The sequence below is a fragment of the Silurus meridionalis genome, chromosome 4 (genome assembly GCF_014805685.1).
Source record: "Silurus meridionalis isolate SWU-2019-XX chromosome 4, ASM1480568v1, whole genome shotgun sequence".
Lineage (NCBI taxonomy): Eukaryota > Metazoa > Chordata > Actinopteri > Siluriformes > Siluridae > Silurus > Silurus meridionalis.
The window spans coordinates 32,389,594-32,414,314 of NC_060887.1; the positions used below are offsets into that span (position 1 = coordinate 32,389,594).

Here is a 24,721-nt window from a genome sequence, read left to right on the forward strand (position 1 = left end):
TTTGCTCATTTGAGGTAAATTTGATGACTCTGTTGACCTTTCACAAACATCATTACAGCACATTTGTTGGGTAAAACATTATATTTGGCATTAAGGAGCATTGTTTTGCACAGCAACAGCAATATAATGATGTAGATAAAAACACACATAATTAGATGCACTGTATCTGTTATCTACGAGTAATATATTTGGAATTGGGAAATATTTCACTGCGGGTTTAAACTTGAAATCGCTACTGAATTCCTTTATTGACTCCTCATTGTGTGCATGAGTAACCTCTCAATATGACCCTATGTTTAGTTAATATCATAATATTAACAATAATTAACAATACAGTACTGCACTGTCACTTTTTTGTCTATATTGAGCTACTTCGTCCACTATGCATCACTTCACCATCCATAACTTATGTTTATCATTGCACTGCTGTATATTCCACCAATATTTATTCTGTATCATACAAACATTCATAGATGTACATATGTATATTATGTTATTTGAGCATGTGATTTTATTGACATATTCTCTGCACAATCTTTTCACAGTTATACATACACCATATCTTACCTACTGCACCTTCTGTAAATTACACACTCTCAACCCTGTACATATTGCTGTTTAGTGAAAATAGGCTTTTGTTTAGGTGCTAACTGCATTTCTTTGGCTCTGTTTATTTACCGTAATTTCCGGACTATTAAGCGCACCCTAATATAAGCGCACCCACTGAATTTGACAAAGATTTTTATTTTGAACATAAATACGCCGCACCTGTCTATAAGCCGCAGGTGTCTACACTGAAACTAATGACCTTTACCCAGGCTTTAATGAAAGACAGTGTCTGTTACACGGCTTGTATTTAAACAGTAGCCTACCAAGAAAGTCATTGTTCACTGTCTTTCTCCTTCCTTTCACAACAATTTCTCTCGGGAGTTTATCTTTTGGAATCGTCGTGCGTTTAAAAATCACCATCGTTGAAGCTTTTCTCCCGATGCCGTGCAGCTCAGAACACAGGTGAAGTGTGTTTTTTCATGCCCGGTTGTTTGACGAATGATTCTTCTTTCCTGTACACAGTCCGAGTAAACGGCAGGTCAAACGTCAACGGAACCTCATCCATATTTATGATGTGGTGCGGCCCGATTCAGTGGGAGCGCATCTGATTTAATATAAAGAGTTTCATTGGTTCACCTGAACCCGTTCGTCAATTTCATTGGTCTAATGTTATGGGGTTCAGTTTTTTGGCTTGAAGTTTGTGAAACCGGGAAAAACCCAGAAAAAATCCATAAATAAGCCGCTTCATTGTTTAAGCCGCGGGGTTCAAAGAGTGGGAAAAAAGTAGCGGCTTATAGTCCGGAAAATACGGTACTTTGCACAATGACATTAAAGTTGAACGTGATCCAATCTAACATAGCCAAATATAAATTTGAGGTTTTCCGACGATCAAGTGGCATAGTGTGAAATTACTTGTTGCAACTCAATAATAATAGTAAAATGTAATATCCAATGGGCTATTAATGCTCTGTCATTTTAAGGTAAAGACCATGAAATTATCCAGATAACATTTCCTTTTCTCCAGGAACTCTGAACAGAGGCCATTCTTACATATAGGCCATAGTTCACCGAGTTCAAAAACACAATGGACCCAATTTTATGCTTGGCAATGACCGCCAGAAATCCATTCCCTGTGCAATCCACTGGGGAGTATCGCTATAACATTCATGATACTTCATAAGGCAGGATGAAGTGTACTTAATGGATAGCATGGCTGGGTCCTGCACCGATTCCTCTGCTCTACTTCACATTTAGTCTGAGAGGAAATCAGGCAGCGGCGATCAGTGCTCGTGGGTGAAAATGGAAAGCAGACACTGTGATAGTGAGCAGATGTCTCATTCCAGTGAAAAACCTACAGACTCCCTAAAACCAGGAATTCATAACAAATTTCATATTTCGCAAATGCTCATCATTGTGGCTTAAGAAAATAAGAAATAAGAAAAAGAAATCTGTTCATTCAAGTGTGTTGAATAAAGTGTGTGATCTAGCCCTGTTTTTCTGTGGGTTTTCACGGAGCATTTCACGGATACAGATGATTACAGGAACATGTTTTTGGATTCTGCATTTATTAGTCTGGGATTTAGTTCTTCTTTAGCTTGATTTTGAGGAAATCTTATTAAAATATCCACCCACAGCAGAGGGGAACAGATTGGCTGAGCTAGAACAACATTCAGATTCTCTTCAAGCTGTTTCACGGTATATACGATGCCAAAGGCTAAGTCTTGACACTGCCTGAATGAAGGCCTTAGAGTCCCGTTTCAATATACTTGACTCTTTTATGCAGTCGCCCCATATCCACCTACTCTTTCCGCTCCAGTGCTGACTGAATACAACCTCTCTATTGTCCCATTTCTCTGCATGACTTTCCAAACCACAACCAATTCACACGTTACAGTTACACAATGCACTTTCAGAATACTACTTTCAATTCTTATTTCCAGATAGAATGAATAGAGCTTAAAAGACACATACAGCACAAAGAACAACCGAGTAAACAACATGAAGTGGTGCCAGTAGAAGTAATTTGTAATGTGTAATATTTTTTATGACTCTCTTGAGACCTAAAACTGTATTATCGTTGATTTCGGTGCACTGATATTTCCTGGGCCAAACAGAACCCCTATAAGGAAATCAGCTCTCTTATATGGGGAAGATATTAAGATATTATTAAATAAATAATAATAATAATTAATTACTATTAAATAAGCTTTGTATTTGTTGTGCTGAGCACATTTAAACCATATTAAGCCCATTGGGATTTTTATACAATTTAGTTGTCCTATTGGAAGATTTTAGTTTTACTTGTTTATAGAAATAAATATTTATAAAAAGCAAAGTAATCTACCAATGAAACAAAACAATAAAACAATCCTATTAATTAATCTTATATTTGTTTAATTATAGTCTCATAATTACAATTTCATCTCCACATTTTCACTATTATACAATGTTTGCTTGTGGAACAAACAATCTGCACTGATCATCATGACACAAGAGAAGAGCTATTTGTTCCAAGTAAGTCATTACAGCAAGTATGGAAAGGGTTAACTAGATCGTACAGCGAGGGATAAATTGAGCCAGCTGCCACCTGCTTGTTGTTGAAGCTGGCCTCTTTGGTACTGAAGACATTAACAAATATTAAACTCGGAGACCTTTTCCCTTTAGCAATGCAGCTGGAAACGGTCATGCACTCAGTACAGAAAAATCTATGCTACAGCTGTGTGTTCTACAGAGAACCTATAATACCACCCTATGGGACAAAGACACAGCCAGAGGGAAGTATGTATGGTCCTTTTTGCTCCCAGTTGCAATCAAGGTCTGCACTCACATATAGTGATGTATTTATATAGAATTAGAGTTAAAATAATTAAATGAGAGAATAATGAGACGAAGAAGATACTTCATATTGAAAACCTAGAAATTACTGGTGCTTGAAAATCATCACTGTTATTTATATTACCGTTCTAAAATAGACGTTAGTAAAATTACAATGATTATTTGAAAATATTTGTGTGTCCTGCATCCTGCGAAAAGGGTTTTGTCAGTAAATCAACTCCATTTAATTCTAACCTTATCGAATCGCTCTTTAAATCATAAATAATAACGATTACTCTAAAACTACTGCAATTATCCAGAAATTAGTTTGAAGGTTTTATGTCATGAATGTCAGTTCAGCGCACAAACAGTGTGAACAGAAAAGCTGGAGCATGATTCTGCATGCTTCAGAAAGAGGAATGTTTATATGTGCCCTGTGGCGAATACTGCTCAAATGATGTTTTTGAAGAGCCATCACTCCGAAGCAGTAAACGGACGAGCCCACACCACTTGGCCTCTGGCTGCTCGAGTAATGGATGTAAGCCTTTTGCTCGTAATCAGTGTCAAATGGGGTCACTCATCTTATAACTCATATTACAACTCATATTACATTAACTGATTGAAACCAAGAAAATTGATGGCCAACAAGATATGACAATGAACATTCACAAACAAGTTGTTACAGCCATCAATTATAATGGTACCCTATTGGAATTAATCCAAAAATTAATGACTGGTATAAATAAAAAAAAAAAGGTTTGATATTCCTAAAACTTTGCACAAGTAAAAAACAAACAAAAAAAACAACAATTAACAATATGAATATATATATATATATATATATATATATATATATATATATATATATATATATATATATATATAAATATATAAAACTAGTGTGACCTTTGTAGGAACACTATTCACTACAGTTCTCTCAGAAAAAAGAGAACTAGCTTGCCGCAGCACTGCGAAAAGATTTGTACCAGTCTTTAGCACTTGGTAGGAACGAAGTGTTAAAAAGGCTAGCTGATGTTGGACTTTCTGTAAGCTCCCTTCATTAACCATCAAAGTGACTCGCGCCAATTTCCATTTCAGTCACACTCCTCTGCTACTCGGCTCTCTGTCTCTGTTTTGTGTATCATTAGAGTAGACACGAGCCGAGCCGCCATCAGAGCTTTCTGTCATGCTTGCAGTAAACGCTCCGGAGGCGAGCAGCACCAGCGGTCATCTGAAATTCTCTGTGTGCTTTTGGAAATCAAACTTCATGCTGGATCTTAGTGATGGTACAAAGCTAAATTAGATTTCATTAAACATACTGAATGTATTTAAAGATCATTAAGCAAAAAAAAAAAAAAAAGGGGGGAAGCAATAAGGAAAAAGCTCAGAACAGAAAAAACACTTGTATTAGTGTTTTTGATTTTACAAAGTAGTACAGTATCAATCTCTTTTATAAATAAATACATGTTTTATGCATAACTGTACAACCGTGCACAACAGAGTAAACAAAATAAACAAGTTACACATAAAAAAAAAAGGATTTACATTTGTATATTCTGAAATAATACCACAGATCTGATCGTATCCACTTAGACCATAACAGAGCATATATTAACATCATGCTGAACGTGGCCAAGCAGAAAAGAAATGCAAAACAACTCATAGCCAGCTCATTTTAATGTTTCCTCTGTGTGAGTGCTAGACAGACCTAGACTTCCTCTCTGGTGTGGATTACCTGACAGAGCAACTCTAAACCCGCAGGAGCGGTCTGGATTGAGGTTCTGCCTCAAGGTTCATTCAGGCGGTGCATGACCTTTGACATCAGGTCCCCCTTCTTGTCCTTTGAACACACTGGGATGCCTTGACCTTTCAGCCAGGCCTGCAGAGTCGCCACATTGATCTTTGCCAGCTAGAAAAAAATGTATATTCTAAAACACTGAATTAAAACACTCATCTTGCTGTGATTTAGGAATAAACACCCAATGAGGTGAAGTTATTGTTCATTATATTCCATAACACACCTCCTACATTATTATATACAGTATATATATACACACCAGAGCAATCTGTCACATATAACAAGTTGCAATTTAGTTCAGTTCAATAATGCATGGCACATAGCTCTTTCTAGTTAATATTGCAGAACATCCATTACACAATTTAATTCTTGTTATCTCTTTACACAAGTAGTGCCTCCTCAAGACCCTCTTAGGTTGGCAGCTTAGTGGTTACAGCATTGGACTTTGGATACGATGGTCGCGAGTTCAGATCCAAACCACGCCACGCTGTCACACCTGGAATGCTGAGCAAGGCCTTTAACCCCTTAGCTGCTCAGTTGTATAAATGAGATTTTCTGTTTTCTAACAGCTACAATAAAGCAAATGTAACAAACCTAAAAACACAACCTGAAGACTTCCATAAAGTTACAAAGTGCAGGCGCTGGAGACTCCTTCCAAAAACGTTAAATAAACATCTCCTTACAGAAACATGAAAACATATCAACAATTATGCATTTCCCTTTCTAAAATGTTGTCAATCCATTATTCTTAGCCTTAGTGAGTATAAGTGAGACACCGTACGAGTCTGTGTGAAGGAGCCGTTACTATGAAAATGCATATATATTAGAGCATTCGGAGATGCAGGACGAACGTATTCAACAATCAGATCGATGTGATTCGAGAATTCAACAAAGGGTTTAAATAATCCTGAATAAATTGGTGATAAAGTGGAAATATCACAATGTATCGTGGAAGCACGCAAGGCAGCCACACTATTAGAGGAATTAATAGTCCATAAGCGTTAAGCCTTAATCAATTATGAAAGCATCCGAGGCATCTAGGGTCAAGTGGTGGGAGTATAAGTAACAGGTGGGAAGGATTGTGTGGTGTTGCTGTGCATTTGCACTCTGCGAACACCTTTGTTCACCCCCCAGCATCAGAATGATGCATTTGCTTGTCACTCCACTTAATGGCTTCTAATCCAGGTCATGAACACATGCCAGATTTGTAATGGATTTCATTTAGAGACGTGGCCAGACAATTCATTTGGGTTATGAGCGGCACGTCCGAGAGACTAATGGACACTAAATCAAATCCGTTCCCTCTACACAAAGGCATCGTCTCTTACAAATTAGAAAGTTAATTCATGGAGATTGATAGAAGAACAAAATAATAAAAATAATAATAATACATTGTTTTATTCCTCAATGGCAAGACAAATGCAAACTAGTAACTTCCAAAAATCTGTTTATCTTAGGTTTAGACACAAGTAAAAAAAAAATAAACTGCATCCTGAGAAATCCTGATTCATTACCTGATTGATTCTTGCATACTTCACCACATCCACTTCCTGTATGTTGAGTTTGGCTTTCTTCGGGTGCGACTGAAATACTTCACCCTGAGACAAGACCACATTAAGAACAACATTTACCCCTTATTGACCTAGATGCTGTCATCAAAGACTGGAAAACCCAAATATTTGGTCTAAGGCTTTTGCTATCTGTAGAAGGACGAATGGCAAAATAATCCGTGTTCCACAAACACCTACACCTAAACCATTCGCAGTGATCTCACAGATCAAAAACACCAAAAAGACCAACACATGAACATACACAAAAAAATTGTTTCTACACATGAGCACTTTGTGTGGCTTTCTATTAAAGCAGACTAAGCTATAAAAAAAAACACAGGATCTGTTATTCTTATTCATGTTTATTTAACCCTTTTAGGTGGAAACCCTTCTAATACAGTATAAACCCCTATTTTACACACATATTTATGTCTGCAAAACAGACAAGCAGGTGTGGAGTCATTTGGAACGGTGTTTGTTAGACCTTGGACGTTCTTAAAAAAAATAAATACAAATATTTGAGATGAGTGTATGTAACGTGGATATGATTATGTATTATTATATATTATGCATTGCTTCTAATTCCAAGCTAACAATATTAGAAACAATATTTTTCCCTATACAATCAGTTTGACTGATTCTCAATATCCAGCTAGGTCTCCTATTTCATCTACCCAGGTTAGGGTGAAGGATGAAGCAGCCAACCACATCTTCTCTAAATGCTGCTCATGCTAGGATTAAAATGAGTATGCCACCCCACCTTCCTGGACGGCGTGGCCAATTTTTCTCTTTTGGATTCAACAGTGTACGTCATCGTTTTGGATTCCAGCTTGTGATCTCCCGATGATTGGGAGCACAAAGTTTCTGATTTATAGCCGTAATGTCTGGTGTCACACAGCTCCCACTGAAAGTCTGGTCCCTTTTAAGAATTTTAAAGTCGTCTCAGGTCGCTTGTCATTCTCACGTCCGGGCAGCACATTATTAATATCTATCGGATTTGATGATTTATTCATTTCCGTTCATTGCCCAGTATTTTGGGCTTTAAAACTGCATATGCAACAGAAAAAAAAATACTTATAGTATAGTATTGACTGCCCCTTTTTTCTTATTTTGGGAGCCAAAACGACTCATAAGCGTGTTTATTCAATCACAGATGTCAGTTTTTAAATCATTGTGAGATGATGCAAAACTTGAGAAGACACTATGCTGTTAAAATATTATGAACTTCTCTTTGAAGTTTAACGTTCCACTTACTTCCTGTACTACTATATTGTTGTGCACGTAATGGGTGAATGTAATGTGGATAGAGATGCTGTATTTCTTACCCCTGTTTTGATCTCAGGCATGGGTGCAGGTTGTTTTTTGAAGACCGGCTGTACTGGTGTGGTAGTGCAGACACTGTGTTCTTTTTTACGGTCCTTAAAAAATGGCAGAGACACTCTAGGGAGTGATGATGCACAGGATAAAGGAGACGAGGAGAATCTTTTAAGTGGTGCTTTTAAAGCACACTGTGCTGCTTCTTCTTGTTGTTTCTTTTTCTCAGCCAGGATCTTCGTGACGTTAACATGCCGACTCAGTGACTTGTTTCTGAAGATAGGTACCAGTTTGGGTCTCTGTACAACAGGCTGAGTGTTGCTAAGCACTGGGTGCTTAGGAGAGACAGACAAGGTCGAGGAGAATGATGGAAGAGAGGTGAAGGATGATGAGAACTGGCTTGTCTCAATGCCATTGCATTGAGATGACTGCAAAATAGGGCTGGGGATTTGAGGATTCCAGTGTCCAGTGTTTGCAGCTGATTGTTGGATGTTGCTCAAACCTACAGGCTGACTTAGGCGCCATGGAGAAGATGCTAACTTTGAAAGAGGCACCATCTCTGGAGTGCAGACGCTAGGATTCTGGGTCAGCACAAGTCTGCTAGAGCACTTGAAGGTCAGGTTAGCAGGTAAAGCCCTAGAGTCCTAAAATAATAATAATAAAAAAAATCAAGGTAGACATAGGCTATAAAATGAACAGGGACCAAATAAAAAAGCTTATGCTAATAATGTGAAAAATAACTCTTTTGCAGTGCTGTCAAATTATAAATACAAACCACATCTGTTTTAACACCTCACACACCAGACTGCTTGGCTGAGTTTTAACAGAAACTGCGACTGCCTAGTGTGTGTCTCATCCTTATGAGTCATAATCTAATCAAGGTTGGATTGGAGACGTCATTATCAATCACGAGTGCCCAGGAGAACCGAAACACAGTCCTGTCATCTCTCTTCATCTGCACGAACTCCCAAAGATGGACACAAATTGATTTTCCGTTCGTGCTCCACTTAATTTGTCATAGTCCAATAACACCAAAGTGAGTTAGAGCCAGCATAAATAAAGCCTGTTCGTCTGTAAGTTTCTCCCTCCATCTGTGGACTGGAACCCAATGGAGAGGAAATGATGTAATGTTGGGTCATTTATTGTTGTGCTTGGAAACTCAGAGTTTTCCAACAATGTGCTTTTTGACATGGTCACCTTGCATTATTCAGAGGGTCTGGAAGGAAAATTCTCCATGGAGTATTTCCTCGGAAAGCAGTGTGTAAGAAAGAGGTTTCGCTCTACTTGCATGCTCTAGATTCATGTAGCAATTCATCATCTGTGAGCCAACCTGCCAAATTTAAGAGCACGCTGGGGATGTTTGGTGATTATTCTTGCAACACGGGGGGGGGTCAGGTGCAGGGCAGAAAAAAAACACCTCTGTATTAAATTATTAAAGCGCTCACGATGATCGTGGCGCCGTTTCACAATCTCGATAATTCCAAACAGCAGAAACTCTGCCAAGCTCTGGCACAAAACACACAGTTTGTAAAGATAAACAATCTGTATAGCTTTCTATTCCACAAGTGAAAATTATAAAGTAATTCGATCTTGTTTAAAAAGCAAGCCCAGGTACCGTTATGGATTTCTCCTGCAGGATTCCCATTTAACTGGTGCGAATGTGGGCGTGTTCGTACTGAAAGCAACCTTCACAGATAATCGCAGTATGCTTTCCTGAAGTGCTCTGTTTTTATTTCTGTATGCTGCTGACCTTTTTACTAAACGGATTAGCACTCGCTGGGTAATCTCATTACCTGCAAATGCGGGTATGAAAATTGACTGGAAAAGACATTTAACATGAAAATCTTTTTAAAATCCCGTCATTACCATCAAAGATTAAAATAAAATAGAAACTATTGCTATAAAGTGCCACACTACAGTTGATATGCATAGATAGATAGATAGATAGATAGATAGATAGATAGATAGATAGATAGATAGATAGATAGATAGATAGATCCACAAAAAATGCGTCTATTAAAAGCATGTGACGTGACGCTTATTGACAATGATGTGTGTATAATCTAAAATGTAAATGAATGTCTTTTGCATTGTTGTCTGTGCACTTATGAGACTTATGAGAGATACTGTCTATCTATATAAAGTATGTAGCTCACATAAATATGGCAGTGTTGCTAATAAAACAGTAATACGCTCAATAATACCTCATACCTGTATACTAGGCCTGCTCAGATGAAGAGTATGGTATAAAGGCTGGCTGGTCAATTGTGCTGTAAAGCCACAAACTTTCTCAATTAGGCTTCTGACATCAGTTATAAAGGCTCTGAGCGCCGCCTGCAGGTTCACTCGGGGAAAACACTGAACTGGCTGAATGCGAATACAACACAACGGATATCTGAATCGTTTAAGTTAAGGACATGACCCAACACCAGATTTAGCCATGTGAAAGACACTAAATCAGAGTCTAATACTGTGCAAATAAATTATACTCAGTAAATTATTTACTCAATGATTGCTTAGAGGAATAATTTGAGACTTAATCACAGAGTCTGTGCCAGAGACATCGGTGTGATTAAAGAGAGAACAGTGATTTACAATATAATAGAGTGACTTGTGCACATTCAGCATAAATACATGAAGAACTGAAACCACAGACAAAGCATTAAATCTGTTTGATAGCTGTTGTCTGTCTGACGCATCAAGTGTCACTGTTGCTAAAGCGTACAGCGGTGATTCAGTCTGTAACATGCAATGTAAATGGGTTTCATGTGAATGTGACCGATGCAGTAGTTTAAATGTACAAGACGTAGAAAAGAGTTGAGGAGGTGACTATGATAAAGCAGGCTGTGTGAAGGATACGTGAAAAGCTTCTCACCAAGCAGTTTAAAATACACACTGCAATACACCATCTCATCCTCGTTCAGTGGGGGGAGGTAATAGCCATACTAAATACAGGGAGAGAGAAAGAGAAGCAAATTTAGACTGTTGATGACACTACAAATACATTTTCATATAACCCTACACACACACACACACACACACACACACTCATTTAGCAGACTGCCATGTGACCAAAAGGACTGCGTACAAAGTAGTTTGTTGCAAAACGAGACTGTGTGTTTGTTCACTTAAAAAAAAAAAAAAAAAAAAAGTCAGTATGATACTTGGGGCTAAAATCAGCACCGTTTCTAGGCATAGGCAAACTACGCATAGGCAAACTACAAACTGAAGGGGGCACTAGTGAGAGCTCCCACCCGCCCCTCCGCCACCCTTAAATTATCTCCCTGTTTTTCTGCTTAAGTGTAATATACAGTATATGTTTACATTCTGCAAGGATTAAATGTGATTAACCTTTTTTTTATGGAAGGCTGGGAAAGATTTGTATGGTGTGGGGGTGGAGCATTGTGGTGGGAGGGCGGAGCTATTGGGGTCGTTTATCGAAACTATACAGTCCTTGTAATGGACTAGCATGATGGACTAGCATGCTTGTGTGTGTATATGGTACTTACATAAAAGGTGAGAATTGGCACAAATCACAAACTGGACCAAACCAATCATGTACACTTATGAAAGGAAAAAACTTTTACAACTACCTCCATACATGCAATGAATATTATGTATATAAGTGTATATAAGTGTATAAAACAAAAGAAAGTTGCTGTACTGATCCATACAGATTAAAGCAGCTGCTATAGATTCAGCACATCAGCATGCAGGGTGAATTTATGATATCTCATGGGATAGTCATGCCAGAGTCTCGTGTGTTCGAGGCCCAGCCAGCATGAAATGAGATTTGTTGTGATCAAAGGTTAGATTTTGACTACTCCAGAAAGTGAATATTCAGAGCACACAAACACACACACACACACACACACACACACACACACACACACACACACACACACACACACACACACAGGAAGACACACACATTATTCATATAGCAAACGCACACACTCAGGGAACTACAAAGAAGTCAAAACACGCACAGGGTGTTTCAGCGAGCTATCGTCGGTGTGAAAACGAATGTGAGGTCAAAGGTGATAAAAGCCTTGTAGAAAACACTGAGCAAATGGAAAACACATGGCGAGCAGAGATCACAAGTCGGAATGCGTGAACTCTGCATTCTAAAGAGGATCTAAAGGGAAATCTAATAACTTTTGGTTCTGATTAATGACTGAAGTGACAAAATAATGAATGTGCAGACTGATGTTTAACACCACAGTGGATGCTGAGTACTGTGAGGAAAAGTCCAAGAGGTGATTATAAATTAAGAGATTTTTCCCCACATTTAAATCCAATCATTTCATTTAGATATACTGGCTAATTAACTCAAAAAGAACATATGAAACAGATAAAATAAGAAAAGAGGATTTGTCCTTCAATTTTGGATTTTTTCAAAATATTTTTGTTTATTATTCCTTATGCTTTGAATCAAATTTGAGTTTGTACAGTAGTCTAATAAAAGATGTGTTATGTAGTATGTAGCTGTGAGTGTATGAACACTTCCAGGGCTGGTATTTGTATGACAGCATGTATATCAATTTCTGTGTAACACAGTAAGGTAGTACATGTATCTGCACTTGTGTGCATGTCCACAAGAGGGCATCCAAGGCAATTCTTATGATGAGAGGTGAAAATGAAAAGTTTTGGCTCTTTAAAAACTAAGTGGGATCGAAAATATTGCTCTAATTGATGGATGCATATTTATATGTGTACGTTTGCGTACCATGATGGTCCAGTGATTCTGAAGCTCAGCGTAAGTCTGGAAAGGACACTCTGGTGGCAGTGTGCGACTGATGCTGATGACCTGGCCCTTCTTCATGCTAGTGTACACACAAACACTTATATGTAAATTACTGTGATAGTACATTTCTTAAAAAGATTAAAGCAGTTTTTATTTAATTTCTTGTAAAAATCTTGCCCAAATTGTGTAACTGACTATGCAATAATGTATTTTACATAGATTTTACAATGAATATCATTCAATGAAAGACCTGCCCGAGACAATGACTATGCTTCGTCAACTCGTCACATTAAAAAAAAAAAAAAGTGGTTAAATGGAGATGTCATTTATGGAGAAGTTTCATTTAAATTCCTCAATCATCCTACACAGTATTGGTAGACCAATTCATCGGTTTTGGTGATTAATCTGCACCGATAGTTGATTGCTAAAACTATTGGCAAAAATCCATACCAACAGTTTTTCCGGGTTGCATTATACAGCACAAGAGTGGCCTCTAGAGGTGAATCACTGACGCTACATGCTGTTCATTTGAAGAGTCTTTTGTTAATTTTGGTTGTAACTGTTTTTATTTATTTGGAGTGTTGCTTTTTGTATCAGTTTGGATGCATGACTTTTATTTTCTTCAATATTTATTAATATAATCGATATATTTATATTTATTTTATTTAGCACATTTTCATGATTCAGTACTATTTTTCTATTTTTGAAAAAAACAACAATGTTGTGATGAAAAATATTGAATGCATTAATATAATTATATTAGAAGAGAAAAAACCCACCTTGGGAGAATGTAGACCCAGTTATTTGGTGCTTTGGTGTGGAGAACTGTCTCTTTTTTATTCAGAAATCTTTCCATCACAAGAGCTGGAACATCAAAGTCTTTCAGCTGTGACAGATTAGTCAATAGACCAAAAAGAAATAAATATCAAGCAGACACTGAATATCAGAATTTCCTTGCATTACTAAAATATGTGTGGAAGATGGAGGCATAAGCAGTGTGTTCCTCAAACACCGGAGGGAGCCTGAAACTCAGCTGATATACCCAACGCAGGAAACTCTATGCGATCAGATGTAATGTGTGACAAAGGTGTACGTGTGGTGCGTGTGGTTGCCTCGAGGAGGAATGACCAGACAGGGATTAAAGGTCAAGTTCTTTAAATGTGGTGAAGGTAAAAGGAATTTGCACTGAACCCCTCTCACCTTTTATATATATCAGCGGTAGGGTTGTAAGGATTGATGTTAACTTGGCTGTGAACTAATCCATAATCTAGACCACATTTGAACTCCTAGGGCTTTTATTATTATGACACAGTAGTCCAGAGACATTGTTTGATCCACCTATTATTTAATCTCGATGTTGCTTTCTATGGACACACAAACGTGCTTGAGATCACACTCACACAGTCTAGATGTCAAACACCACAAATCAGACAGCCAGGCTATGAATTAGGATCATAAAGATAATTAATACTACAGAGCCAAAGAAAATATACACTCGCTGTCCGGTTTATCAGGAACACCCTTATGCCTGTTTATTTATAGTGTTATCTAATCAGCCAATTATGTGGGAGCAGGTCAAAAGTTTCAGTAATCACATCAAACATCATAACAAAGGAAAAAAATTTATCTTCACGATTTAGCAGTTTAATTGTTGCCTGGTTATTGGTATAAGCGAACATGGGCTGGTTAGAGTATTTCAGAAACTGCTGAAGTTACAAGAGTTTATCCAAAATGGAGAAATAAAAAGAAAACACAGTGGGAGCAAAAATTCTGTGTGTGGAAATGCCTTGCTGATGAGAAAGGCCAGAGGAAAATGGGCAGATTGGTTCAATCTGCCAGGAAGGATATAGTATTATTCTCTCTTTACAATTGTGTTGAGCAAAAAAAAAAAAAGAATAATTTAGCACTGACAACCATGCCACAGTTAAAGAAAGTCACAGAGGTCACACATTTTCTCTATTCTGATAATTAATGCACATACTAACTTAACCTCAGGATCTGTATGTTTATGATTTTATGCATTGTGCTGCTAATTGTAGTGCACATGTCCTATTAATGTGGACGGTGAGCGAATATCTAATTAGCATTCAGTATATTTATGACCTCGTTTTACAGTTATGTCACTGAGTTCGTGCATGTATACCAGAACCAGATATATAATTATATACTGCATGTGTCGCATTATGAATTGAAATATTAAATCCAGCATTCCTTGCACCTCAGAGCTGTTGCTTACAGTTACAGGAGGAAGTCTTATAGTGCTGGCCTCCACGCTGACACACAGTTCGGTCTCGGTCACACTCAGCTCCATGACTGTCAACAAAACATATGCATATCTTTGTATACGTTTTCATGCCTTTGGAATTTGGATTTGAAGGTAAAAGAAAATCAACGTGACATGAAGGTTAATTACGTAATAAAACAGATATTTGTGAGTAATAAATAGCTGGGTCAATGCTGTGTATAACCACAGTTGTATCCAAATTACATCTGCTTCTGGGGTATGTCTCCATTAGCTTTGCACAGCTGGATACTCATACAATTTCTCTTAACAAATTTGCTTAAGGGCAATCAGAATGAACAGAGGAAGATTCTAAGCAACAATGTTCAACCAGTTTTGTTAAAAAAAATCCCTTATAAGAGCTCTAAATTATTCGAAAACATTTAGTCACTTGGATTTGATCCATTTCACTTTGACTTTATGCTTGTTGAAAAGTGAACTTCAAAACCTCTCAAGCCATCTCAAGTCTTATGCAGATTAAAAACATTTTGTATATGTAATGCCCTCTATATAGCTATATCCATATACACGTTTACAATCAACCCTGACCCATTTTTCAATTGATGCTGATGAAAAGCATCTCAATAACATTTCACCAGCACCACTATGCTTCACACAATGATGGGTGATGAGCAATGTTGCCTTTTAGCAAACAAGAACTTGGTGCCATTTGTCAAATTGTTTTTGGTATTACCGAATCATAAAAGTATCCAGTATTGTCCAATTAGATGCCTGCATGAACAAGTTGTGTACAAGTCACTCCGAGTGTACGTATATATACTTAGTGATTTAATGCAATGAACAATTTCTTCCAGCAGATTATGCTGAATATTTATTAATAGTTGAAAGCTAAGAGACTCACACCTACCAACGGCGAAGCGTTTGTTAGCATCGGACAGGAAATCCTTTCCTGCAGAACACAGATAATAAAAGGACTACAAAAACATTTTAAAGGCATTATATATAATTATTCATAATTTTACAAACGTTTTAAGAGAATTGTATACATTTGTACAATAAGACACGACTCTTACATCGACATTGACAGTAGCCCCTGAGCATTATGGATATCTCTAAAGTTATTACAGCCATGAGAAGGAGTTAAAGTTTCAACATCAAGGCCGACAACGTGCAATTTCGACATGGAATGACCTCCAGAAACAAGGACATAAGAAAACAGGGCCACGTTTTATCACCAAACGCAACCCTGTCCCTGTGAGAAATGATTTATAATGACTGTTTGATTTGTGTATATGATGATAAGTTTGAAGCAACATAAACAGATGCAACACTGACCATATGTGTTTTTGTCCAGATGTTTCCCCAATGTATACACCGCGTTTATGGCAACAATACATATCTCGATTTTATACATATAATGATAGATAGATAGATAGATAGATAGATAGATAGATAGATAGATAGATAGATAGATAGATAGATAGATAGATAGATAGATAGATAGATAGATAGATAGATAGATAGATAGATAGATATCTGTAATAAGCCTTTAACTTGAAATTATACATATTACGATAAATAGATAGATAGATAGATAGATAGATAGATAGATAGATAGATAGATAGACAGACAGACAGACAGACAGACAGACAGACAGACAGACAGACAGACAGATAATATCTGTAATAAGCCTTTATCTGGATTTTATACATATTATGATAGATAGATAGATAGATAGATAGATAGATAGATAGATAGATAGATAGATAGATAGATAGATAGATAGACAGACGGACGGACGGACGGACGGACAGATAGATAGATATCTGTAATAAGCCTTTATCTCGAATTTATACATATTACGATAGATAGATAGATAGATAGATAGATAGATAGATAGATAGATAGATAGATAGATAGATAGATAGATAGACAGACAGACAGACAGACAGACAGACAGACAGATAATATCTGTAATAAGCCTTTATCTGGATTTTATACATATTATGATAGATAGATAGATAGATAGATAGATAGATAGATAGATAGATAGATAGATAGATAGATAGATAGATAGATAGATAGATAGATAGATAGATAGATAGATAGATAGATAGATAGATAGATAGATAGATAGACAGATATCTGTAATAAGCCTTTAAAAGGTCGAGATTTGAACAATTCTTTACTGAAATAACTGCATTACACAAACTAGATGAAGGCGAGGGTATGGGTTTTGTTGGGAACAATCCATTAATAACAGCATCCATTAGATAAGAAGGTCCAAGGTCAGTGTGAAGTTAGGGTGGATTAAACTTTAGCAGCATAACCACAGCGCAGTGCACCAGGAGTGAACTTTAATCTCTAGAGACTCCTATGAGACAGCATGTTGGAGTGCATGTATGATAGATGAATCAAAATTCTTTACTGCATAGGTAACTTCAGTGTCTATTAGTGCTGACTAATGTGCTCATTATACTTCTATACTCACATAAAACAAAGACTCTCATGAAGATATATGAGGTGTAACGCTTACATAAACAGCAATAGTCGAAAACATGCCCGTTCAGGACAAAGGCGAGGAGAGAACGAGACCTTCAGAACTTTAAATCTGTAGTGCTTTGACAAGTGCTTTTAAAATACTCACATTTTGTTGCTTTGCAGCCAGAAATAAAAATGGACAGTTTTTGTTTTATCCAGCTGCAACTTATTTCAACCAAGATGTCAGAAAAATAACAAAAACAAATAAATAAATAAATGAAAAAAAAAAAATAAAATCACTAAGTTGGAAAAAATAATCAGTTAGTATTTAGTTCAAGCCCCTTTTGCTTTGCTAGGGATATGTTTCTAGTACCTTTGCACATCTAGACTAGAACAGCAGAGTCCCTGGCTTCTTCAAGCAACGGTTGAAGACCTACTTCTTCCTGAAACACTTAATCTAACAAGTTTGCTTTGTTTAAAAAAAAAAAAAAAACAACAACTCAGAGTTGTAGGCTGAGTTATCTTATCTTAAGTTTGTAATCTACTGTAGCATAGCAGTGTAGATTTATTCATTGCTAGAGACTCAAAGCACTTTTGTACGTCGCTCTGGACAAGGGCGTCTGCTAAGTGCCAAAAATGTAAATGTAAATATTTGCCCAATCTTCTTTGCAGAACTGCTCAAGTTCAGTTAAATTTGATGGTGACCGTTTTTAAGTCATTCCACAGATTTTCAATAGAGTTTAAGTCTGGGCTCTGAATAGACAATGCAAGGACATTCACCCTTTTCTCCTTCAACCACTGTGTGGTCAGTTTCGCTGCGTGCTTTGGGTCATTGTCATGTTCTTAAGTAATTCTTCTTCCAACTAGCAACTTTCTGGCAGACGGCAGCACATTTCCCTCAAGAATTTGTCAGTATTTTGCCCATTTTTCCTTCTATTTGGACAATTCCCTGCTGCAGAAGAGAAACACCCCATAACAGGATATTACCATCTCCATGCTTTACTGTAGGAATGGTGCTATTTGGATGGTAAACTGTTTTGGATATCATTTGGGGTTGAAGCCAAATATTTTCATTTTAATGTCAACTGACCAGAACACCTTTTTCAATATGGCCTCTGAATCTTCAAGGTGCTTCAAAGCAACATTTTTGAAGAATCTGTGATATTGTTGTCACTTGCACACAAAGACCACTCTTTCTCATAAAATGCAGTTGCTGTAGGCCTCTTGGTAGCCTCTCTTCCATCCAGTTTGGAGCGATGTCCTGATACAGGGAGGGTCTGTGTCATACCAAATACCTTCCACTTTTTAATAATAGACTTAACTGTGCTTCTAGGCATTAATAAAGCCTTTGATTTATTAATTTTTTTGTATTCATCTCCTGAAAACTTTGTCCTGGAGATCTTTTGACGGTGTCTTGCCACGTAGTTGTTTGCTTCAGTTGCACTACGAAGGTAAAAGCTCTTTACATGCTGACCTAATCAAAATAACCACAGCTGAAAGTCAAATTTATTTGTGTGGCATTAAGAAAGTGATTAGCTACACCTGATTTTTTTTTTTTTGAAGGGTGATCTTTTTTCCAACTCAGTGATTCTAATGTTGGTGTTATTTCATTCACTTAAATGTTATACTGAGTTAACACAGCTGGATAAAAAAAAAACTGTGTCTGTCTTAATTTCAGGCTGCAAAGCACCAAAATGTGATTCTTTTCTGAACACACTGTAAAAATATTTATCGATTGTCATTGTATTTAAGCCGGTTATTAGTCTGGTCCCCAGAAAGTATTCACAAGATTTAAATGGCTCCCCTTATTGTACCTGTGATAAAATACTGTCCGACTCTGTTCCAGTTCGGGGCCAGTCGAGCGGTGAGGGAGTAAGACAGACACATCTGCAGGATGCTAGGCAGAACCTTCTGAGGAGAACTGATCTGAACTCAGAATGGGAATATCAGTAATCAGAGTCAAACTTACAGTATGAACAATTAAACTACATTGAGGCAACAATCATGTTTATAACTGATCATACGGCACATTGATTGTTAGAGTAAAAGGACTTACTACAGGTGTGTAACAAATAATTCAAACCAATTGCTGAAAATTCATTATTCACAATCTAACAGTAGTCAGGCCTAGCCAAGATTCTGAACAATATCATCTTTTTCACTCACGAGTCAGAATTGTATAGTTCTGTGTTTATATTCCACTGAATAAAGCTTTAGGCAAAAAGTCTATATTCCAGATTATTTCCATTTACAGTATGTTCATATTTTTACATTTACATTCAATACGTTCATATTTTCACATTAATATACACACAATATGAAATTCTAGTTTAAGGACACATGCAAGATGTACTGTAGTCTTTAACTTTTTATAAAATATACCAAGTCTAGAAATGTGCAATTTACCATATTAACATGCCACGCTACATTTATTCGCAGATTACCTAAAATTATTATATTGGCAGTGTTTTCCTACAATAATCTGGGCCAATAAGCATGTCCAGAATTATATCTAGAATCTAGATATTCTGAAAGCCCCACCCCCTTCCTAATTTCAATTGAATTAATTAATTGTATAGCACTTTTAACAACAGATATTGTCTCGAAGCATCGTTTCAATTGAAGCTTAATTGAGAATTTTTTTATCATTTTAAAAGAGGATCATGAGCTCCGAAACCAACAGTACAATTAAACCAATGTATATAGACTTTTTTTTTTATTTCTCATTTCATTTGTACAGTATATAATATACAGTATAGACAATAAATATTGAACATTACTGTATAAACTAAGGCTGAGGCAAAAACATGTGAGAAATGTGATTTAATGAAGGCGTATGGCATTGAGTTTACATGACCGAAACATTTTTAACTGATGACTTAAACATTGACTAACCTGTAAACTGTGGCTCTGTGCATAAACCTGGATGATGCCTCTGTTGAAAAATGTTATCTGTGGAAAAGTTCACAGTGACAAAGGTTAATGTGGAGGATATGTTTAACATGGGATTCGTGTTTCATATTTCTACGAAATACCGAATCAAAGAAAATATGCCCAAATCATTCATATTTGTGTTCTGAGTAATCTTACAGTTAGATCTGTGTGTGGTTTATATCATAATTTCCTCCAAATGTGCAAAACATAAAAAGTGCAGAACAGTCAATTATTGACAAGCACAGTCTATAGTCTAATAACTCAGACGCAGCATGAAAAAGCTCCTGTCATGCTCTCTTGATAGAAACCAGCAGGACTAATAGATGGGCACCTCGTTAGCGGTTGCCTGACACTTCCGTTCTGTGTTGTTGTTTTACATTGGCATTATTCCAGCGGAGGAAGAGAGCTGACAGAATGTCTGGAATGTACACCAGTTATTTGGCTTCTCACGGAGCATGCCTGAGCACGGACCTCAAGGCACGCATACACTCGCACGCACACACACGATCCCTTACATTCGCTCTCACGCACAGGTGTATTGACAGGTTCTTGTGCAAAGGAATAGCCCTCACGTTACAAATGGACACGTATACAGAGGACAAGCAGATTATTAAGTGGAACCGAACACAACAGCTGTCAAGCAGAGAGATAGTGATAGTGATACTCACCAGAATATTACTTGTGGCCAGTGTGGTCACTAACTGTGTGGTATACTTACAGACATTATAACTCTGATCCCACCGTAAGAGCCGAACACGGGAGACGCAATAACATCCGAATGTGTGTGCAAAAGCTCTCTGAAAAAAAAAAGGCATTGCAGCATTGTTTCCATAAAGCAAATGAGAATTATAAAGTATAAAGACAATAATGTTTTATTTGCTTTAATTTAATGTCAGCACTTTAAATGTCAGCAAGTTCAAAAATACTATAAAGTGACAAAAAAAAAAAAAGCTGATTATCTCGAATTATTTTACAAATGGTGCATATTTTAGGTGATATAATTGATTAATAAATCAGATCGTTATACAATAATGAATGAAAGTAAAAACAAAATGTATTTTATCCATCAAGCTTAAGTGGTGAATGGCCTTATGCTATGGTTGGTTTCCTTCCATCTCACAGAAACATGCAGGTCAGGGGCTGGGCTATGCTAAACTGCCCCAGGTGTGAATGAGTGTGTGTGTGTGTGTGTGTGTGTGTGTGTGTGAGAATGGTTCCCTATTCTGAAATAGACTGGTGTATTCTTGGCATCTAGTTTTCCACAAAAAACTTAAAGATAAATAAATGTTTAAAAAGCATGAGAAATATTGTAAAGAGTTTTTATTATCTCAACTTGTTGCTTGATTATCAAGCCTTATTGTACTTAATACCATCTTAACTCTAAATCTTAATCATCTTAACTCTTTGCAATAAATCAGTCCTTAGACAAGGTATATAAGCTCCTATAAAATTTCTCAAAACAACTAAAGTTTATAACGTGGAATTGTTTTTGATGTTGAATTATGAACAACAGGCCTCACCTGCAGGTCTTCACCTGACTGTTTCTCAGCTCTCCTTCATCTCCTTGAGACAAAAAACTGTGAAATGACAGAAAAACACTGTAGAGTTTCTCCAGGTCCGGTACAGGTTTAAAGAACAGGTACTGTTTATTGTATCCAGTCATTCTGCAACATAAAGAAGATTTAACGATGTAATATCTCATATTCTCTCACAGCAAGAAAAGCAAACTAACATTTTATAAAAAATGATCAATAAACAAAGAGAAACGATACAGGGGTGAATTACACACTGGAGAGTTTCAGTATTCAACCTTTTACTACGGACTGGTTTAAAGGCATGGATTATTTGTCTAGAACAGCCTCTTTGACAGTAGTTTCAGATGCCAAACTGATACTAATGGATTTTGTAAAAATTTGGAAAAGACTGTTTACAGCTGCTGTAATGCAAGAGATAACAGAAGTTAACCTGTTTTATAGATATAACTATAAATAGATAAAAAGTCTGCCATGTTGTTCATTAAGGTGAAGGAGAGGAGTCAGCGTACAGAGGACTTCTGGACAGCTTTGTGGAGTGACGCAACCATCTGCTCCTGAACATCATGAAAAACTAGGAGATGGTAGAGGCTTTAGGGAGGGTAAAACTATGATTAAACCTGTTTCCATCATGGGGGTGGAGGGTGTGGTTGTGGACTACTACAGGTACTTGGGTGTTCACTTTAAACAGCAGATTGGATTGCAGGACCAACATCGACACTGTGTATAAGAAAGGGTTGAGCAGACTTTATTTTTCTTCAATGTATGCAGTAGGATGCTGGAAATATTCAGTCTGTTTTGGCAGGTGACCTTTATAGTGCTGTGGTCTGCTGGGGGACCAGCATCAGTGCCAGGGATGCAGGCAAGATCAATAAAACTGAATATACAATATACAAGGCTGAATACATAATCGGACACAAACTGGACAGATTGGAACAACAGGGAGGAGAACAAACTCCTGTCAATCATGGAAAATTAATCCCACCACCACATGATCCAATACAGATGTTAATTGCAACTTATATACACACCGCATTATTCATTATCACTTTACACACACATGCACACACTGACAATTTGTATTCAATCTACTTTTTTTCTTTCTTTTTTAATTGCCAGTTGCACTCTGATTTTCCTAGCATCATCTTTCAATGTTGTATTTATTAAGTTACAATTATTTATTTTTTTATTTTACCCAATGCAACCCCCCAACACACACACACACACACACACACACACACACACACACACACACTACTACTTGTGTAACCTGCTGCTGCTGTGACACAATCATTTCCCTCACAGGATCAATAAAGTATATCTAAGTCTAGGTCTAAGTCAGAGTAATAATGTAATGCAAGTTTTGAGGAAATTGCAGTCATATAAGGAAAATAAATCAGACCACCCTGTTGTTTATTTTCCACCTGTTTTTTTTTATTACTTATTTTATTTATTTAATTTATTATTTATCTATTTTAAAGGTAAGCATTCTACCTCACTTTACCCACCATGATGATAATTTTACCTCAGAAATCTTACAGCTGCTGTTCTGTGACCAGAAAACAGGGACAGATACACTGGGAATGTTAGTTTATCTTATCCCAAATAAAATATACATATATACATTCTAATATGAGACAATTATCTGTTCTTTTAATTTTCATATTTTGATATTATTTTTATTTTTATTATTATTTTTAGCTTGTAAACTTGTAGCAGCACCTGGTAGCAACCATACCTGCAATCATACTGTCTGTCTATGCTAATAGGGAATGCTTGAAATGTATTTAATGAACTTTTAATTAGGACAATTGGTATTTTAAAATCAGAAGACATGAATATTATTTAACAAAGCAACAACAAACACATTTACATTACATTCAGTTCTATGACTCACCTACACACTACTGTTAAAACTGATTAAAAAAGTCTCGAAAAAAAAATACAATTTCGACTTAAACTCAAGACGAAATCGATATTTTTTGGGGGGGGGGAAATTAACACAACTTTCAATTTCTTAAAAAATAATCCACTGTTAGCTAGTTAGCTAGGCTAGCTACACGGGTAGGTGCTCTGCTAGTGACGTCACAACGTCCGCCATATTGGAAAGCGCTCACACTTAAAAATATTAATAAATAATAATAATAATAATAATAATAATAATAATATATATATATATATATATATATATATATATATATATATATGATTTTAATTATTATTATTATTATTTATTAATATTTTATGTATATATATATATATATATATATATATATATATATATATATATATATATATAAAACATTGCACTTTATATTGACCTATATATTTTATAGTAACAGTGTTAGTATTAGTGGTAGCATTTCTACTGTCTATTAGAAAGCAAAAAAGTAAAAATATTTCTTATAAAAGGTTTAATGAAGGCAGTACAGACAAATATAACAATGCAGTATATATGAGCCTATATATCATAGTATTAATAGTAAAAAAGCAGCATTAGTGTCTATTAAAAAACAAATAAAAATGTTTCTTATATAGGTTTTAATAAAGGCTCAAATAAATTTGTAGTTCACCTGTATATTATAGTAATGGTATTAGTATAAGTAGTAAAAAAAAAACAAAAAAAACGTCAGTACTGTTTATTATAAAAATACTTTATTTGTATTAATTGCAAGCTTTTTCTCACATAAAACTGTTGCACATGTCGTGCACATATCACACAGTATATCAGCGTTACATTTGCGTGACAGTGAAGAGTT

At 36.3% G+C, this 24,721-nt stretch overlaps 1 protein-coding gene across 4 annotated transcripts in view; it reads right to left on the reverse strand.

The window, feature by feature from the left end:
• LOC124384961 (uncharacterized protein C18orf63-like) overlaps window positions 1-23,988 on the reverse strand; it is a 62,934-nt gene extending 38,946 nt beyond the window's left edge. The window contains exons 1-14 of one of the 4 annotated variants that reach the window (XR_006925656.1): window positions 23,860-23,988; window positions 21,951-22,094; window positions 21,149-21,227; window positions 20,392-20,448; window positions 19,311-19,422; window positions 15,922-15,963; window positions 15,009-15,085; window positions 13,552-13,658; window positions 12,755-12,851; window positions 10,885-10,970; window positions 10,237-10,420; window positions 8,037-8,669; window positions 6,676-6,759; window positions 5,099-5,272 (exon numbers count right to left, since the gene is read on the reverse strand). Coding sequence is in view for 1 of the 4 variants with exons in the window: in XM_046847988.1 (XP_046703944.1) it covers window positions 5,150-5,272; window positions 6,676-6,759; window positions 8,037-8,669; window positions 10,237-10,420; window positions 10,885-10,970; window positions 12,755-12,851; window positions 13,552-13,658; window positions 15,009-15,085; window positions 15,922-15,963; window positions 19,311-19,422; window positions 20,392-20,448; window positions 21,149-21,227; window positions 21,951-22,093 (1,824 nt within the window). In the remaining 3 variants the exon portion in view is untranslated. Of the gene's footprint in view, window positions 1-4,360; window positions 5,273-6,675; window positions 6,760-8,036; window positions 8,670-10,236; window positions 10,421-10,884; window positions 10,971-12,754; window positions 12,852-13,551; window positions 13,659-15,008; window positions 15,086-15,921; window positions 15,964-19,310; window positions 19,423-20,391; window positions 20,449-21,148; window positions 21,228-21,950; window positions 22,095-23,859 lie in introns of those variants that run through there. The other 3 variants (XR_006925658.1, XM_046847988.1, XR_006925657.1) reach the window with 3 other exon arrangements.
• Between the last annotated feature and the right edge of the window lie 733 nt (window positions 23,989-24,721).